At 39.2% G+C, this 18,921-nt stretch overlaps 1 protein-coding gene across 4 annotated transcripts in view; it reads left to right on the forward strand.

The window, feature by feature from the left end:
• The window catches only part of SEC23B (SEC23 homolog B, COPII coat complex component), a 47,833-nt gene that overhangs the window by 9,197 nt on the left and 19,715 nt on the right, over positions 1-18,921 (forward strand). For all 4 annotated transcript variants that reach the window (XM_063089831.1, XM_063089822.1, XM_063089840.1 and 1 more), the window contains exons 7-14: positions 476-620; positions 1,054-1,212; positions 1,555-1,670; positions 5,335-5,458; positions 6,796-6,876; positions 10,868-10,957; positions 11,867-11,973; positions 13,454-13,607. In XM_063089831.1, coding sequence (XP_062945901.1) covers positions 476-620; positions 1,054-1,212; positions 1,555-1,670; positions 5,335-5,458; positions 6,796-6,876; positions 10,868-10,957; positions 11,867-11,973; positions 13,454-13,607 — 976 coding nt within the window. The remainder of the gene's footprint in view (positions 1-475; positions 621-1,053; positions 1,213-1,554; positions 1,671-5,334; positions 5,459-6,795; positions 6,877-10,867; positions 10,958-11,866; positions 11,974-13,453; positions 13,608-18,921) is intronic.

Genomic DNA, 18,921 nt, shown 5'->3' on the forward strand with positions numbered 1-18,921 from the left:
TTGCTTTTGAGGCTCAAGAGAAATACAAACTGAATCTTTAGAATGATGAAGATTGTGCACGAAAATGGACCTTACCTGGACTAAATTCATATTCGGCATGTCCTTAGGATTTCTTTGCTGCTTAAAACTTTTTTCTTCTTTTTTGGCAGCTGGCTGGTATGGGAATCATAACCCTTGACCTTGGTGTTGTCAGCACCACGCTGTCCCAAGTGAGCTAACCAGCCAGCCCTTTGTTGCTTGTTGATTGTTTTTCCATGCTACATATATAAATTGTTAAGTATTACGCTTTAAATTACATTCCTCAATAGTTATTTCAGATTGTTTTGTGTTTGTAGTTAAAGATAACTTTGAAGAAAAAAGTTGCAGGTTTTTCTACTCTGAATAATTATTTTGAAGAGCAGTAACTGTGTGTCACCTAGAGTTGAAGACCAGAGTACTTTATTAAACGAGGATCTGTCTATTCAAAATTGTGCAGATTTCTGCAGCCTGTTCACAAGATAGACATGAACTTCACTGATCTTCTTGGGGAGCTGCAGAGGGATCCATGGCCTGTAACTCAGGGGAAGAGACCTTTGAGATCCACTGGTGTTGCTTTGTCCATTGCTGTTGGCTTGTTAGAGGTAATTCAGAATTTACCGGGACCCTTCAAATCATGTAAACTTGCTCTCAAAAAGTGTATTGAATTTGTTTGGAAATCAGCTGTGACTAAGTCAACCAACTGTCTGTGTCATTATATCAGAAAATGCTTCGTCATTATTATTATCCATATCAAAGGAGCCCCTTGATATTTTAAAAGTACCAAAAGTTTTCATGAAAAACATTAGGAATTAGAACAATGGGAAGTGCTCACATTAAATTAATAAAAGTAAAAACCATGAGGTTGGAAGAAGATAAGTGCTGTTTTTCTGCATCATGATCTGTATTATTCTGCAGTAGCATCAGTATTAAGAATAGCTGAAGAGAATTCGTCTTTGGAGTCTTTCTATGGAAAATTGAAACTATACTTGGAGGTAGGGCTGTATACTTCTAAAATGTTGCTATTTACTCTTTTAGGGCACTTTTCCAAACACAGGAGCCAGAATCATGTTGTTCACTGGAGGTCCCCCAACCCAAGGGCCTGGCATGGTGGTTGGAGATGAGTTAAAGATTCCTATTCGTTCCTGGCATGATATTGAGAAAGATAATACCCGTTTCATGAAAAAGGCAACCAAGGTAGGTATTCTTGGATACAGGCTGTAATTGTGGTAAACTGGAGTGAGAGCTGCTTTGCTGAGGCCATGCATCATGGTCAGCAAGATGCTCTTGCTGAGATGATCATCCAAATCTTGGCTGCTATTAAATTACTGTCCCTACTCTCAGACCTTAGAGTTAGAGTGGTTGGCTTTAAAACTGCTCAGAGTGTTTTGATATTGAAAACTATATTTTTATTTTATTTGGATGATTTTAAGAAAATGATTTCTGTATTCTTATGTTTGATTATATCCTTTGGTACATTAAGGCATATCTTGAGAATAACGTTACTTTTTCCTGAAGGTAGTTTTCCTCTCTTCACAGCACTATGAGATGCTTGCTAATCGAGCTGCAGCAAATGGTCACTGCATTGATATTTATGCTTGTGCTCTTGATCAAACTGGACTTTTGGAGATGAAGTGTTGTACAAATCTTACTGGGTATGTTGACAGTGAACAGTTGGGAAAAGTGAGCATGTTATGTTAAGGAAAGAGAAATGAGTGGTGGAGCCATAGGGATGAGCAAAGACAACTTAGAGAAATTTTCAGGTAGCTCTGGGGTGTGGTTTCAGTGGCTGGGGAGGGGTGTGGGCCCCTTGGAGCAAGAAGCAGTGATTAGCAGGAGGTCCCAAGGGTTCACTATGAAGAAGTCATATTAATAACTTCATTTCTTCTTTAGAGTTGTTAGACTTGTACGGAGACCAGGTCAGGAAAGCAAGCAAGCAAGGAGTATCTGGCCTTTAGCACGACACTTCCTTGTAAGAAGGGAAGAAAATAGGATTTGAATGCTGGAGCAATTAGGGGAAATTTGACCTGGCTGTGTGACTACACTTTGTGAATACCAAGTGCACGCTCAGCCTAAAGGGTGTGCTACAAGATACACTGACTTAGTGCCCAAGTCAGTATTGTATTCACAGGTTGGAGTGCAGAGCAGTGGTTCTCAGTGTGCAATAGTGCCTGGGCCAGCAACCTTGGAGGCTTGTGGGAACTGGTTAGGCATGTACATTCTTGGGCCTCACCCTAGATCTCCTGAATCAGAAACTGGGGAAGTAGCTTTCCAGGAGATTCTGGTGCACGTAAAAGTGTAAGAACCACTGATGTGGAACACTAGTATGAAGCCATGTCGGAATCACCAGGGGACCTTTAAAAATTACTCTTGCTTTGGGTCTCGTCCCCAGAGATTGTGATTTAATTACTATGGGGTATGGTCTAGGCATTAGCATTTTTAATGTTCCTCCAGTGATTCTAACATGGAGCAGAGTTTGAGAACCATGCAACGTCTTGAGCCTCACTGTGGACCTACTGAATCAAACTCATATTTGAGCAAGATCCCCAGTGATTTGATGCACAGAAGAATTAGAGAAGCCCTGGTGTAGAGCCGTGAGGTGGGCCTGGGATTCTGCATTTCTAAGAAGCTCCAGGTGATGCTGGTCCTCACTGAGTCAAGGGGTAGAGGGTAGAACCCAAGTCACATGCATCTGTCTTGGAGGGTAGCAGATGTGTTAGAAATTAAATGACACTGATAGGGCTGTATCAGTGAGCTACATTTAATAAGGTGAACTCTTACCGAGGCCCTCTGAGAGTTCCTGACATGCTGCACCCACAGGCAAGCTTTAGTGTATTTGTGAACATCTCTGAGATTGTATGCCAGTTTATGTGTGCATATTTTTTCTGTGGAGAGATGCCATAGCTTTCAACAGATTCTTGCTGAGGTCTTTGACTCTGAAAAACTTAGCATTCAGGTCAGATCACCTATTGCACAAATATGTTAGTGATGATATTTTTAAAAAAAGATTTAGAGGTTCTAATTGATAGCTCAAGGTGAGCCAGCAGTTTGGGATGATTTTCAGCAATGTCAAGGTGATCCTGGGCTGTGTTATAGGAGATTATCTTCAAGGAAGATCATAGTCTTGGCTTCCTTGGTGCTAGCCACAATTTATCCAGATTATGTTATTTTCCTTTGAGCATTTCAATTTAAAGAGGCTATATAGAGGAACTGGAAATGTTCAAAGGGGAGCAGAGGGAGAATGGTTGAAGGAGCTGGAAAAGATTTAGCTGAAGACAGATGCGGCATGAGAACTATATTCAACAGTTGAAGGACTGTTTTGTGGAGAAGAAATCAGATTTGTTCTGTATGTGACCAAAGGGTAGAATTAGAACCAGTGGGTGGAAGCTTCTGGGAAACGGAATTTCACTCAGTATGAAGATCTTAACAGTCAGAGCTGTCCAAGTGTGGAATGGACAGTTCTGGAGAGAGTAAGCTCCCTGATGCTGGAGGAGTTCAAGCCTAATCTGGATGATAACTTGGCAGGTGTGTTGTAGAGGGGCAAGTGTGAATTAGGATTAGGTTTGTGTGAATGTGACAGAAAACCCAAAACAAACTTATTTCCCTCTTGGTGGTAGGCAGCACAAGGCTGGTATATTGATCTCATCATCACTGGGGGCTGAGGCTCCTACCTAGCTGTTTCACCACCCTTAATATGCAGTCTGTAGTTCAGGATGGTTGTTGGAGCTCAAGCCACAGCAGCAGGAAAGAAGGAAGGTCAAAGAAGGATATGCCTCTTCTTATAAGAACACACCCCGCACGTCATAGAGGGCACTGCAACAGGCAGAACTGAGTCACATGGCCACACACAAGGCAGGCTGGGAAACGTCATCTTTATTCCAGGCAGCCAGGGAACACATGAAGGAAGAGGTGGACAGTGGATATTTGGGGCCAAATAGCTGACCCCTTGCTGAAGCGTTCAGACACTCCAAGGTAGTTATACCATCTTTCTTGTGTTCTTCCAAGTTCTGATATCCTGGATGCATAACACACATCAAGCTACCCAAATACATGAAGTGCTGAAACTGTGAACAGTGTTTTCCTCTAACTTCAATAAAGGATGAATATCAATATTTACAAATTAGAAAAAATTATTCTTGTGAAGTCAAATACTCATTGTTTTGAGGCAGTGAATTAACTTGAAAAGGATTTCCCACAGCCTAGGTATTTTTTCATACCAAAGAAGTATGAGAAGAGTTGGAGATGTTCTCTCAGTGGATATCTCATTTAAACTGGTGGGCTTATTGATTGAAGGGTTCTTTCTTTTTTTCTTTCTTTTTTTAACTTTCTGTTTTGAAATAATTGCTGATTTACACAAGATTATAAATGTGATGGGAGTACAGAGAGGTCCCTCTATACTTTTTTTTTTAAAAAAAAATTGATAATATATATTGGTAGGGTACATATAAAATGTGGTGATCAAATCAGGATAATTAGTATACTCATGTTTACAAAATATGGTCAATCTTTGTGACCCTTAACTAATTTCTCGCTAACCCCCTCCCCCTCTCCCACCTCTTTTTTTTTTTTTTTTTGAAAGTTCATTATATTAGTGTAATTCTTTCTCTCTTTCTTTTCTTTTCTTTGTTTCTTTCAGCTCCCACTTATGAGTGAGGACATGTGGTATTTCTCTTTCTGTGCCTGGCTTATTTCACTTAACATAATTTTCTCAAGTTCATCCATGTTGCTGCAAATGCCAGAATTTCATTCCTTTTTATGGCAGAGTAGTTTTCCATTGAGTATATATACCACATTTTCCTTACCCAGTCAAGGAAATCATCAGGTTAAAGGGATACCTGTATTCCCATGTTTACTGCAGCTCTATTTACAATAGCCTCTATACTCTTCATCTAGCATCTCCCAATGTTAGCATCTTACGTAAATACAGTATAATGTCAACACCAGGAAATTGACACTGGCACAATACCATTAACTGTACTACAGACCTTACTAGGATTTCTCCAGTTTTCACATGCCCTCATTCTTTCTTTTGTATGTGTGTATGTATAGTTCTATGAAATTTTATCATCTCTTTAGATTTGTATGGCTACCACAGTAATAAAAATATAGAACTGTTCTTAAGCATTCTGTTTAATGTTTTAGAAATAGTTTCTTTCCTAAGTATAAACTAAACTTGCTGTTTTCTATTTAAGTTAGTTGTACTTTTATGGGCATGGTTTTTTTTTTTTTCTTTAAATTATTGTTTGTAAATAGTGAAAAGTGTTGAAAGGTTTTTGGTTATCCTAACGTTCACTTTCTTTTTTCCTTTTTCTTACCTAGAGGGTACATGGTTATGGGAGATTCTTTCAACACTTCTCTGTTCAAACAGACATTCCAAAGAATTTTTAGTAAAGACTTTCATGGGGATTTCCAAATGGCATTTGGTGCTGCTTTGGAAGTAAAGGTATGATAGACTTTTAAGATTTTAATGGAATTACAGTGTTCTTCTTCAGTAGTCAGAATCCTGCAACCTTAGCCTGCTGGATACAGGCATCTGAGGGCCAAATAAAAGGATCCCAAGAAAAGGCTATCACAAAGTATATTATTCACTTTATCCCTTTGCTTCTCAAAGATGACCTGTGTATTTGTTAATGTTCTGTACAAAGAGTTGACTGGTTCCCCTGCAAGGCTATGCTCTGCCCTGCTTTAGGACAGCAGGAGTTAGAAGGGGTGATGGGTGGGTGTTAGGAGCAGCACTGTGGCTTGAAGACAGAGGCAACCACACAGTGGTCTGTGTGCACCCAGCCATCAGGGTGGCATAGAGTTGTGGTTTATATTTAGTGCCTGCCAGAAGAACAGCCAGAGTGCTTTAACATAGTTGGTATTGTGAGTTTAGATTTGTTTTTCTATGTAGAGATTTATGAGCCCCATACAGTTGATTCTAAGTCACTGAGAAAACATTAAAAGGAACTGTTAGAAAGTATGATTGGAATTACTACTTGGAGAATTTGAGATAATTGTTAAATCATCTAGGTTAAACTTTAAACAGCATTCTCAGATGTTTGAGATTTTATTTTTTTAAAGATGAAGAGGAAGGGACTTTGTTGAAATGAATTCAGATTTAAAAATTTAAGTAACAACAGCTGGCCAGTTAGCTGGTTAGAGCACGGTGTTATAACATCAGTGTCAAGGGTTTGGATCCCTGTACCAGCTAGCTGCCAAAAAAATCCCAAAACAAAACAAAAATACTTAATTCATGAGCTCCAGCATAATGACAGAGCCAACATACATAGATTTTTTTTTTTTTTTTAAGGTGGCTGGCCGGTATAGGGATCCAAACCCTTGACCTTGGTGTTATAACACCATGCTCCAACCAACTGAGCTAACCGGCCAGCCCAGATTAAGTTTTTTTAAAGCAACACTGAACAGTATGTTCACTGATTAGTAATATGTAAATGATTATGAATGTACGTGGGATGGGAAAAGAATGTAGTATTGTTGGCAGAATTGTTATCTTTTATGTGTACAATATTTTAAAGTTTGAAAAGTGAGTTGAGAGAGTTGAAAATGGAACAAAGATAACTCAGTTTCTAAAGGCAGATTTTCTTAAAGTTTTAATCAGCTCACACTGGCCCTGGAAAATCTTGTAGGAGAGCAATTGTATACTGTAATCCATGTGGGATTTTCTTCACAGAGTGATAACACTGTCATATTTTTTCTCTAAGCTTTCATGTAGCCATTGTGATAGCAGGGTGGATCTCAGTGATTTTTAACTTTATACTGTTATGTAATTTGTTTTAGACCTCTCGGGAACTGAAGATTGCAGGAGCCATTGGTCCATGTGTATCTCTGAATGTGAAAGGACCGTGTGTGTCAGAAAACGTAAGGCAAACTCCTCCAGCACCCTCACCCTCTGCCCTGGCTTTAATCCATTAGAAGTGTTGGAGCATGTGACACAATCTTGCATTGTGTCACCTGTCGGGTGTGTGTGTGCTGAGGGGAGAAGCACCAACCCTCCCGGAGGACTACAACTCTGAGAGGTGGTGTTATTTCCATCTGTCCATTCATCTGTCTAAAGGGTCAGTGAAGGAAACTGAGACTCAGAGAGGTTAAGTATCTTGCTCAGATTCATAGCTGACGTAGAGAAGCTAAAGCCCAGGTCTCCTGATTCCACCACCCATGCTTGGGTCTCTGTGCCAAAGAGCCACAGGCATTCTGTTCAGCACAAGGCAAGCATTCGGTAAAATCCTTCAGGAATAAACCTATGTACTCATTGCCCTTAGAGGTGATACCTTTGTCTCGCTCTCAGCTAATAATGATCCTTGTACAACAGAGACCACCATGAGTTGGTTGAGCAGTGGATGAGGCTGTTGTATATGCAGACATCTGGGTTCTCTAGTAACGAATCTTGAGTGTGTGTGAGCAGAGTTTGGTTATTACCGGGGATGAGTGGCTTTGATGATGGCCCACTTCCTCTGATTGTACTTTACTTGCCAAGAAGCAAACCATTTGGTCTGGTGGGCCTCTCCAGGGCAGTCCTGGCAAGGGTCTACGCTCGCCTTGCCTGGCCAAGGTACGTAATCTCCCAGTAATTCAATGCCTTCATCTGGCAAATGGGGATAATATCAGTACCTACTTTTCCGCATTGTTGGGAGGATTAAATGAGTTAGTCACGTGAAACAGTTAGGACAATGCCTGGGCACACTGGAAGCCCACAGATGTCATCTTTCACATCATCATCATTTGTCTTCATCAGCAACAAACATTCCTGAGTGATTACATAAATTAAACTTTTGTCAAGCATGGCAGAGGCAGGCAATTTGAGAGAACATTCCTATGGTCCCCTGGGAGAGGCAAGTCACTGCCCAAAAGCCCACCTGATGAGTCCACTCATTACCCCCGAGGGCTAAGGGGCTTGTAGCCCTATTTTCTGGCAGGGCTTAGGAAGGCTTCCCTGTTGCAGATATTTTCCAAAATTAAAATCTGCCTGATGAAGCCTACCTGAAGTAGGTTAAGAGGATATTTTTATGAATTAGCACAAACTGATTGATGGGCTGTTGTAGTAGAGTTCGGCCAGGAAAGTTTTGGTTGGGGGATGAGGATGCAAAGAGGAGGAAAATGCAATTTTCGCACATACAGAAAAGTTTAAGAGGAGTGTAATGAATTCCTGTGTACCACCGTTTAGAGTCAGAGTCACACAGTTGCTAACATTTTGCCATAATTGCTTCGTCATCTTTTCTTTTTTTTTTTTTGCCACATTTGCTTTATCTGATTATCATCTATTTGCCATAGTTGCTTTAGAACCTTAGAAAATAATTTGTAGACAACATGACACCTAGTCCTTAACTTCAATACACACTGCTAAAAATAAGGATGTTCTCCTACCATGATGTCATTATCAAACCTAAGAAAATTAACAGCAATTTCCTAATGTCATATCTAGTCCATTTTCTTTCTCTAATTTACCCCAAAATGCCCTTTGTAACTATTTTTTCCCCCAGTAGCATTGCATTTGTTATTATATATCCTTAGTTTTTTAAAATCTAGAATAGCCCTCCTATCTTTTTGTTCATTTATGATTTTTGCTTTAAAAAAAAAAGAAAAAAGACATTGAAGAAAAAAAGACGACATTGATTTGTCAAAGAGACAGTGCCTGGTGTCTTCTCTGGTAGAATATCCCACATTCTCCATGTGTCTAATCCTTTCCTCACAGTGGTGTTTAGCTTGTTCCTTTCCTCGCTGTATTGTAAAGCAGAAGTTAGGTCTAAAGGTATGATTAGATCTGGGGGAAACCTTGTCAAGCATACTTCCCGGTTGATGTGAGTTTCATGCTGTGTTAATCTGGAGATGCTTATGTCCACTCATCCCATGTTAGTGGTGCTGAGTTAGATCCTGTGGTGAAGGTGGTAATTGCCCTGCACCTTTCCACTGTAAGGGCACGTTTCCCCTTTGCTTGTAATCTGTTGAATGAGATTGTAGCACAATATGAAAATCTTGTTTGCCAACAGCCTAATGATTTTTAGCATTCACTGATTATTCTCACTTGAATCAGTTTATTTCATTGGAGGATTATAAATTGGTGATTTCCTAATTTTGTTTTTGGCAACTGGCTGGTAAGGGGATCCGAACCTTTGACCTTGGTGTTATCAGCACCATGCTCTACCAAGTGAGCTACCCAGCCAGCTTCTAATTCTGTCTTTACTCTTCTTCCAGTAAAGGCATTTAAAGGGTAGATGCTTAAGGAAGGAATTTGTGTATTACTGAGAAAATTGTTTTGGGGCTCTGGAGGGTTGTGGCTACTCTGGGCCTGAGTAAGGCAAGAAGGGGAGGCATACAAGCTCATTTGACTTCCTTGCCATTTTTCTTGGGTGTAGCCCTTCACTTTCCAGCAGATGTTAAACACCTGCTTCTTTTAGTAAAGGCCACTGAAATGGAAGGTGGACACCCCAAAATCAATCCATCTTACAGTTATGCTTAGGAAGTATGACGAAGCAGTGTGTGCCCTCTCTGCTGTACACCTTAGAGCTACTGTGTGATTTCACGTAAGAATCTTCCCACTCTCTTCCCACTCCATCACATTCCTGGGATTGCTGGTTCTGTGGCCAGGGTATGTAGGCTCCTGGCACGGCTCGGTGGAGAGACCAGACTGGTATCATCTATACTCGGCTGATGGGGTGCGGAGTGGGTGCATTTGGAGTAATATACTCATAAAGAAAATTCCATGACTCTCTTAGTGTACAGTCGCATTTGATGATGTAGTACTCAGCACCTCTAGAATGACAGAATGTATGTTTCAGAGTCTAGTGATCTCAGTTGGTGATTTTAGGTATTTTTGACATTTGTTGTCTTTTCCGCTAGATGTCATGACTGAAACAGTGATACTTTGGTTCACATTTTAATGAACTTAATATTCATCACTGGAAGCCATTCAACTAGTCAGTAAAAAGCAGCCTTCATATCACTACAATTTCCTTAGTTCTTTTAGAATTTATATGTAGCTTTTGCATAGAAGAATTGGATTAGAAATTAATATTTTATAGTGAATGTTCTGCAGTTCTTTATTTCTTGTTCTAATAATGATGTTTAAAGAAGTGCGTCAAACTTTCAAGCTAAGTAGATAATTTTTTCTTCTATTTACTTCTTTCCCAATGCTAACTTGATTCTTGTTGACTTCAGTGTTATGTATCATATATAGTTTTTCCTTGAATTGGTTCCAGGACTCCCTGAGGATACCAAAATCTGTGGATGCTCAAATCCCTTCAAGATGGTGCAGTATTTGCATGTAACCTATGCACATTCTCCTGTATACTTTAAATCATCTCTAGATTACTTACAATACTCAATACAATGTAAATGCTATGTGAATAGTTGTTATACTGTATTTTTAAAAATTTGTATTATCTTTTATTGTTGTATTATTTTTTATTTTTTTCAAATATTTTTGATTGATGGTTGGTTCAATCCATGGATGCACAACTTGCGGATACAGAGGGCTGACATATATACAAATATATATGATGTCATGAAAATTGGTCAGAGTGCCAGTGTAAAAAGCTTAAAAGTACTGTAGGGCTGGCTGATTGTTTAGAGCATGGTGCTGATAACAGCGAGGTCCAGGGCTCAATCCCTGTACCAGCCAGCCACCAAAAAATAAAAATGAAACAAAATTATAATAAAGTACTATAAATGTAAATGTTAAGCTGCCTTCTGGTCTGTAATTGTACTTTTTTAGTAAAGTATTTTCAATTAAGTTTTCACCTGGAAGAAAATATTCTAAATGGACTGCCCTACTCATTCAGTACTTTTCATTAGCAGTTAACCACAGGGGTGGGTTTTTTGTTGTTGTTCTTTTAATTCCTCTTCTCACCCATAGGAGCTTGGTGTCGGTGGCACAAGTCAGTGGAAAATCTGTGGCCTGGATCCCACGTCTACACTTGGCGTCTATTTTGAAGTAGTCAATCAGGTGAACCTGATTTCTTTATGTGTTTTCATGCCTTAGTGTCCTGTTTTCTGATTTAGTACACACCAGTGGTCTCTGGTTACTTTCTCCACAAACTGATACTACTTGGGTATTGGATTAGGCCTGATGCTGGTCTGGTATGGTTTTTTTTTTAGTTCTCCCAGAGTTTAGTTAGAGTCAGACAGCAAATTGCTTTTGTCACTTTATTGTTGAACTAATAGGGTCATTAGAATAATGATAGCTTTTCCAGCCATTGTAATGTTGGTGAATTTTTAAGTGTATCAGTTCTTTCCCCATTATTTTATCATGAAAAATTGCAAACATACAGGAAAATTGTAAGAATTGCATAGTGAACACCTATATACCCATCACCTAGATTCTGTAATTAACATTTTATTATATTTGCTTTGTTTTATATCTATTGGCCCATCAATCCATCTTATTTTTGATGCATTTCAGAACAAATCTGAGTCATCAGTATGTTTTATCCCTCAATACTTCAGCATGCATATCATTAAGTTGAGTTCAGGATTAAATGTGGTTTTTCTTTTTTTGAGGTAAAAGTTGTATAGCGAAAGATGCAGATCTTTTTTTTTTTTTTTAAAGATGACTAGTAAGGGGATCTTAACCCTTGACTTGGTGTTGTCAGCACCACGCTCTCCGAAGTGAGCCAACTGGCCATCCCTATATAGGGATCTGAACCTGTGGCCTTGGTGTTATCAGCACCACCCTCTCCCAAGTGAGCCACGGGCTGTCCCTAAAGGTGCAGATTCTAAGTGTACCATTCAAAGTGCATCAAGAACCTTACCATCACCACTGTGTTAGTGGCTTTAGAAGAGCACAGCAGGTTCTGTGACTATGTTTGAGTCATGTCTGTAATAGTAATGAGGTGTGTGGCCTCTCGTCCTACAGCACAACGCCCCAATCCCCCAAGGAGGCAGAGGTGCCATCCAGTTTGTCACACAGTATCAACACTCCAGCACCCAGAGACGCATCCGTGTGACCACCATTGCCCGAAAGTGAGCAGCCCCAGTTTCCTTTCTGTTGAGCCACTGACTGATGTTTTCCTGTGAATAGCTATTTTAACATCTATTAGTTTGTCTTTATTAATCTATTAGTTGTCCATTGTGTGGTTTTCTCCAGTCTTCACTGGCTTATTTGATGAGAGGTGGTATTTTGGGCTAACCCAGTTGGTCCTATGAGCACTTACCTAGAGGTAGGTACATCTTTCAGTAGGAATATATTTCATTAAAAATAATTTTTCGTTTTATATGTTAGATAAGTAACCCATAAATACATTCTCCTTGTAAAATATTCAAGCATACATAAGTATATATGGAATGGGTCTCTTTGTTCACGTTCCCCAGAGGAAGTTTAACTTCTCAATCCAATTTCTGTGAAGTTATATACTATGTTTATTATATACATGTATGACAGCTTTTTATATTTATATATGTATCTCTATATTTGTGTCTGTCCATGTATGTCTTCAGTTTGCAGGCCTATATCTTATTTATTGTATTGGCTGCATAGTATTGCATGGTTTGGATGGGTTATGCCAGTCCTACGTTTAAGGACATTGTAGGTCCTGCTCCCAACAGTGCCACATTTCATATTTTTAGGTCTTTATGCCATGGACATTTCTTTCCTGCCACTTCATAGAAGTGAAATTTTGGATACTGCAAAACTAGTCTTCTAAGAAGCTAATTTTATTCTCCCCAGTAGTGTAAGGAGAGTGCCTTGTCTCCTCATTAACAGTGGATACTGTCAAACTTTAAAATCCAAATATAGAGCAATATTATCACTTTCATTTGTATTTTCCCCTTTATCAATGAGTTGAGTAATTTTTTTGTGGCTGGCTGGTATGGGGATCCAAACCCTTGAACTTGGTGTTCCAAGGCTGTGCTCTACCAACTGAGCTAACTAGCCAGCCCTGAGTTGAGTACTTTTTCACATTTATTGGCCATATGTATTTCTTCTGTGATAGCCTTTGCCCATTTTGTAAAACCTATTTTTCTTGTTCACTGATTTGCAAAAAGTTGTTATGTATTCTGGATATGATTATTGTTACATTTGCTGCACATATCTCTTCCTAGTCTATCTTTATTTTAACTTTATTATGTCAACTTTTGTATATATGATAATTCTGTTTTCTATGGCTGTAATGCTGTGAATTCATTTTATGAATTTATAAACATTTAGATTTTTGTAAGATTGACCTAGAGGAAGGAACAGTGGATTGAGACTTAGGACCTTTTGGGCATCTACTTTCATGATGTCTTTGGAACATGGGGAAGTTCTCTTCTATAAGTATTATTCTGAGCTTATAGCCTTTGGAAATTACATGAGAGTAACTGAAATGTATGTAAAACGCTTGTGATTCCTTTGTGAAAATGAATTCAAATCTGTGTCATCTAAGGTGAAGGAACAGGATATGTGTATTTTTATCTAAGTGGTCTTTCCTGAACGAAATTGTGACACTAATTCTGGGATTATCAGTTGGGCAGATGCACAGAGTCAGCTTAGACACATAGAAGCAGCATTTGACCAGGAGGCCGCAGCAGTCTTGATGGCACGGCTGGGAGTGTTCCGAGCAGAGTCAGAGGAAGGGCCCGATGTGCTCCGGTGGCTGGACCGACAACTCATCCGACTGGTAAGTTGGGAACAATGGCATATTAGATTCAGTCTTGGTCTGAGCTCTACTTTTGAGAGAAGAAAATTGTCACTTAAATAATTTATCAGTTGCTTACCTTTTGTCAACCACTGGACATTCTGTGAGTGATATGAAAGAAGTGTTAAATATGCATTTTCCTTTCAAGGGCTTACGTTATAGTTGGGAAGAAACAGCACACATGGAACATTTGGGGGGTGATATAAATCTGTGCATGTTAAGAGTTGAATTAGGTGAGTCATTCTTTGAATGTCGTGGTCTTATATTTCTCCTCCCGATCTGGGAGGTGGTTTTTGGAAATAGGGGTCCAGGCCCATTGAGTTTAGGGAGGCTAGTCATGAATCATTCTGGGTCCAGTCAGGAGAGAGAAATCACACAGTAATTTAAATAGGGAAAGTAATATGGAAAGAATGACCACTACAGTAGGGGAGTAGAATAATGATGGAATGACTAGTAAGAATTAAAGAGATCTAGCAGATATAATAGGCAGCCACTATTTTTAGGGCTGAGATAGAACACCCAAGGAAGAACCCCTTTCCCCAGGACTGATCCAGACCTAGTTGGGAGGGCACAGCCATGGTGAGTCTTTCATAGCAGGGAAGTTGCCATGGTGCTGTGCCAGAGGAACTTGCTCAAAATTCACTCTCTAGAATTTGATGAAAATCCACCCTCTGGGGGTGACAGGGTAAGGTGTTTACAGCAAAGTGGCTCTCACCAGAGTCATGCGAGGGTGCTGGGCTAGCTGCTGGCTGCCATGTACTTCAGGAGCCCAGCACTGGGGAGCCATAGCACTGCAGGAACCTGGTGCTGGGGAAGCTGCTGAGTGAGCACACTGGTACCCAGAAGCTAACGCTCGCCTCCAGCACCCTCTACTGACAAAGAAAGCATAGTTGAAGGGCCCACAGTCATTTCACAGCAGGCAAAAGGGTGAATTTGGAGTTGGGAGGCAGTAAATCTGTAATTGGCAGACCATATAATCTTGCCTTCTCAGAGATTCACAGCATATATTTGTGATCAAAGGCACTGAAAAGCCCCGTGAGGAAGCCTATTTAACTTTGTTTAGCCCCACATTTGCCCTTGCCATCTCATGGAGCCATTTTCTGGGAGTGGCAACATTTCAAACACAATTTAAATATTGCTTCTCTAGGATTTCAAAGGCGGGATAGGTGAACAGAGGGTCCTTCCTAGTGGTTGGCAAAGACTTTATGTGGGCAGTGAGCCTTGAGGCAGGTCATCTTTTTTTTTTTTTTTCTTAATTTTATTTTGTCGATATACAATGTGGTTGATTATTGTGGCCCATTACCAAAACCTCCCTCCCTCCTCACTTTCCCCCCACCCACCCAACAATGTCCTTTCTGTTTGCTTGTCATATCGACTTCAAGGAATTATAGTTGTTATGTCTTCTTCCCCCCACCCCACCGGGTTTTTTTTTTTTGTGTGTGTGTGTGTGTGTGTGTGTGTGTGTGTGAATTTATTTATTTATTTTTAGCTCCCACCAATAAGTGAGAACATGTGGTATTTCTCTTTCTGTGCCTGACTCGTTTCACTTAATATAATTCTCTCAAGGTCCATCCATATTGTTGCAAATGGCAGTATTTCATTCGTTTTTATAGCTGAGTAGTATTCCATTGTGTAGCTATACCACATTTTCCGTATCCACTCATCTGATGATGGACATTTAGGCTGGTTGCCAACTCTTGGCTATTGTAAAGAGTGCTGCGATGAACATTGGGGAACAGGTATACCTTCGACTTGATGATTTCCATTCCTCTGGGTATATTCCCAACAGTGGGATAGCTGGGTCATATGGCAGATCTATCTGCAATTGTTTGAGGAACCTCCATACCATTTTCCATAGAGGCTGCACCATTTTGCAGTCCCACCAACAATGTATGAGAGTTCCTTTTTCTCCGCAACCTCGCCAGCCTTTATCGTTCAGAGTCTTTTGGATTTTAGCCATCCTAACTGGGGTTAGATGGTATCTTAGTGTAGTTTTGGTTTGCATTTCCCGAATGCTGAGTGATGTTGAGCATTTTTTCATATGTCTGTTGGCCATTTGTATATCTTCCTTAGAGAAATGCCTACTTAGCTCTTTTGCCCATTTTTTAATTGGGTTGCTTGTTTTTTTCTTGTAAAGTTGTTTGAGTTCCTTGTATATTCTGGATATTAATCCTTTGTCAGATGTATATTTTGCAAATATTTTCTCCCACTCTGTTGGTTGTCGTTTAACTCTGTTAATTGTTTCTTTTGCTGTGCAGAAGCTCTTTAGTTTGATATAATCCCATTTGTTTATTTTTCCTTTGGTTGCCCATGCTTTTGGGGTCGTATTCATGAAATCTGTGTCCAGTCCTATTTCCTGAAGTGTCTCTCCTATGTTTTCTTTAAGAAGTTTTATTGTTTCAGGATGTATGTTTAACTCTTTAATCCATTTTGAGTTGAGTTTAGTGTATGGTGAAAGGTATGGGTCTAGTTTCATTCTCCTGCATATTGATATCCAGTTCTCCCAGCACCATTTGCTAAAGAGGCAGTCTCTTCCCCAGTGTATAGGCTTGGTGCCTTTGTCAAAGATCAGATGGCTGTAGGTGTGTGGGTTGCTTTCTGGATTCTCTATTCTATTCCATTGATTAGTGTGTCTGTTTTTATGCCAGTACCATACTGTTTTGGTTATTATAGCTTTGTAGTATAGTTTAAAGTCAGGTAGTGTTATGCCTCCAGCTTTATTATTTTTTGCTCAGCTTTGCTTTGGCTATGCGTGGTCTTTTGTTATTCCATATAAATGTCTGGATAGTTCTTTCCATTTCTGAGAAAAATGTCAGTGGAATTTTGATGGGGATTGCATTGAATTTGTATATCACTTTGGGTAGTATGGACATTTTCACTATGTTGATTCTTCCAATCCAAGAGCATGGGACATCTTTCCATCTTCTTGTATCCTCTCTTAATTTCTCTCAGCAGTGGTTTGTAGTTCTCATTATAGAGATTTTTCACATCCTTGGTTAACTCAATTCCTAAGTATTTTATTGTTTTGGTGGCTGTTGTAAATGGACAGGCTTTCTTGATTTCTCTTTCTGCATGTTCACTATTGGAGAATAGAAATGCTACTGATTTTTGTGTATTGATTTTGTATCCTGCTACTGTGCTGAAATCATTTATCACCTCCAAGAGTTTTTTTGTAGAGGCTTTAGGCTGTTCAATATATAGGATCATGTCATCTGCAAACAGGGACAGTTTGACTTCATCTTTTCCAATCTGGATGCCCTTTATTTCCTTCTCTTCTCTGATTGCTCTGGCTAGTACTTCCAACACTATGTTGAATAGGAGTGGTGAGAGTAGGCATCCTTGTCTAGTTCCTGTTCTTAAAGGCAAAGCTTTCAGCTTTTCCCCATTCAGGATGATATTGGCAGTGGGTTTATCATATATGGCTTTGATTATGTTGAGATACTTTCCATCTATACCTAACTTTATAGAGGGTCTTGGTCATGAATGAGTGTTGAATTTTATCAAATGCTTTTTCAGCATCTATAGAGATGATCATGTGGTCCTTGTGTTTGATTTTATTAATATGGTGTATCACATTTATTGATTTGCATATGTTGAACCAACCTTGCATCCCTGGGATGAATCCCACTTGATCGTGGTGAATAATTTTACGTATGTATTGCTGTATTCTGTTTGCTAGTATTTTAGTGAGGATTTTTGCATCTATATTCATCAAGGATATCGGCCTGCAGTTTTCTTTTTTGGTTATATCTTTACCTGGTTTTGGTATCAGGATGATGTTTGCTTCACAGAATGAGTTAGGGAGATTTGCGTCCGTTTCAATCTTTTGGAATAGTTTGTAAAGAATCGGTGTCAATTCCTCTTTGAATGTTTGGTAAAATTCTGCTGTGAAACCATCTGGTCCTGGGCTTTTCTTTGTTGGGAGCTTTCTGATAACAGCTTCAATCTCCTTTATTGTTATTGGTCTGTTCAGATTTTCTACATCTTGATGGCTCAGTTTTGGGAGCTTGTGTGTGTCCAGAAATTTATCCATTTCCTCCAGATTTTCAAACTTGTTGGCGTATACTTGTTTATAGTAGTCTCGAATGATTCCTTGTATTTCAGATGAATCAGTTGTAATATCGCCTTTTTCATTTCTAATTTTTGTTATTTGAATCTTCTCTCTTCTTTTTTTTGTTAGCCATGCTAATGGTTTGTCAATTTTATTTATCTTTTCAAAAAACCAACTTTTTGATTCATTGATCTTTTGTATTGACTTTTGGGTTTCAATTTCATTAAGTTCTGCTCTGATCTTAATGATTTCTTTTCATCTGCTAACTTCAGGTTTGGATTGTTCTTGTTTTTCTAGATCTTTAAGGTGAAGTGTTAGGTTATTCACTTGCCATCTGTCCATTCTTCTGAGGTGAGCATTTAATGCAATAAATTTCCCCTTTAATACTGCTTTTGCAGTATCCCGCAGGTTTTGGTATGATGTATCATTATTTTCATTAGTTTCAATAAAGTTTTTGATTTCCTGCTTGATTTCTTCTTTGACACATGTCATTAAGTAGAATGCTGTTTAATTTCCATGTGTTTGTATAGTTTCCAGAATTTCGTTTGTTATTGATTTCTAGTTTTAATCCATTATGGTCTGAGAAAATACATGGGATAATTCCAATTTTTTTGAATTTGTTGACACTTGATTTATGACCTAATAAGTGATCTATCGTGGAAAATGATCCATGTGCTGATGAGAAGAATGAATATTCTGAGGTTGTTGGAGTCAGACGCACTACCGTTGCGCCACGAGGCCTCATTATTCTGAGGTTGTTGGATGGAATGTTCTGTAGATATCTGCCAAGTCCAATTGGTCTAGAGTCTTGTTTAGATCTTGTGTTTCTCTACTGATTCTTTGCCTAGATGATCTGTCCAATATTGACAGCGAGTGTTCAGGTGTCCTGCTATTATGATATTAGTGTCTATTTCCTTCTTTAGGTCTAATAGAGTTTGTTTTATAAATCTGGCTGCTCCAACATTGGGTGCGTACATATTTATGATTGTTTTGTTTTCTTGATGGAACAGTCCTTTTATCATTACATAGTGTCCCTCATTGTCTCTTTTTATGGTTTTTAAAGTCTACTTTGTCAGATATAAGAATAGCTACTCCAGCTCGTTTTTCTTTTCTGTTTGCATGGTAAATCTTTTTCCATCTTTTCACTCTTAGTCTATGTGAGTCTTTATGGGTGAGGTGGGTCTCTTGAAGGCAGCATGTAGTTGGGTCCTCCTTTTTAATCCAGTCAGCCAGTCTGTGTCTTTT

This window comes from Cynocephalus volans, chromosome 1 (assembly GCF_027409185.1).
Source record: "Cynocephalus volans isolate mCynVol1 chromosome 1, mCynVol1.pri, whole genome shotgun sequence".
Taxonomy (NCBI): Eukaryota; Metazoa; Chordata; class Mammalia; order Dermoptera; family Cynocephalidae; genus Cynocephalus; species Cynocephalus volans.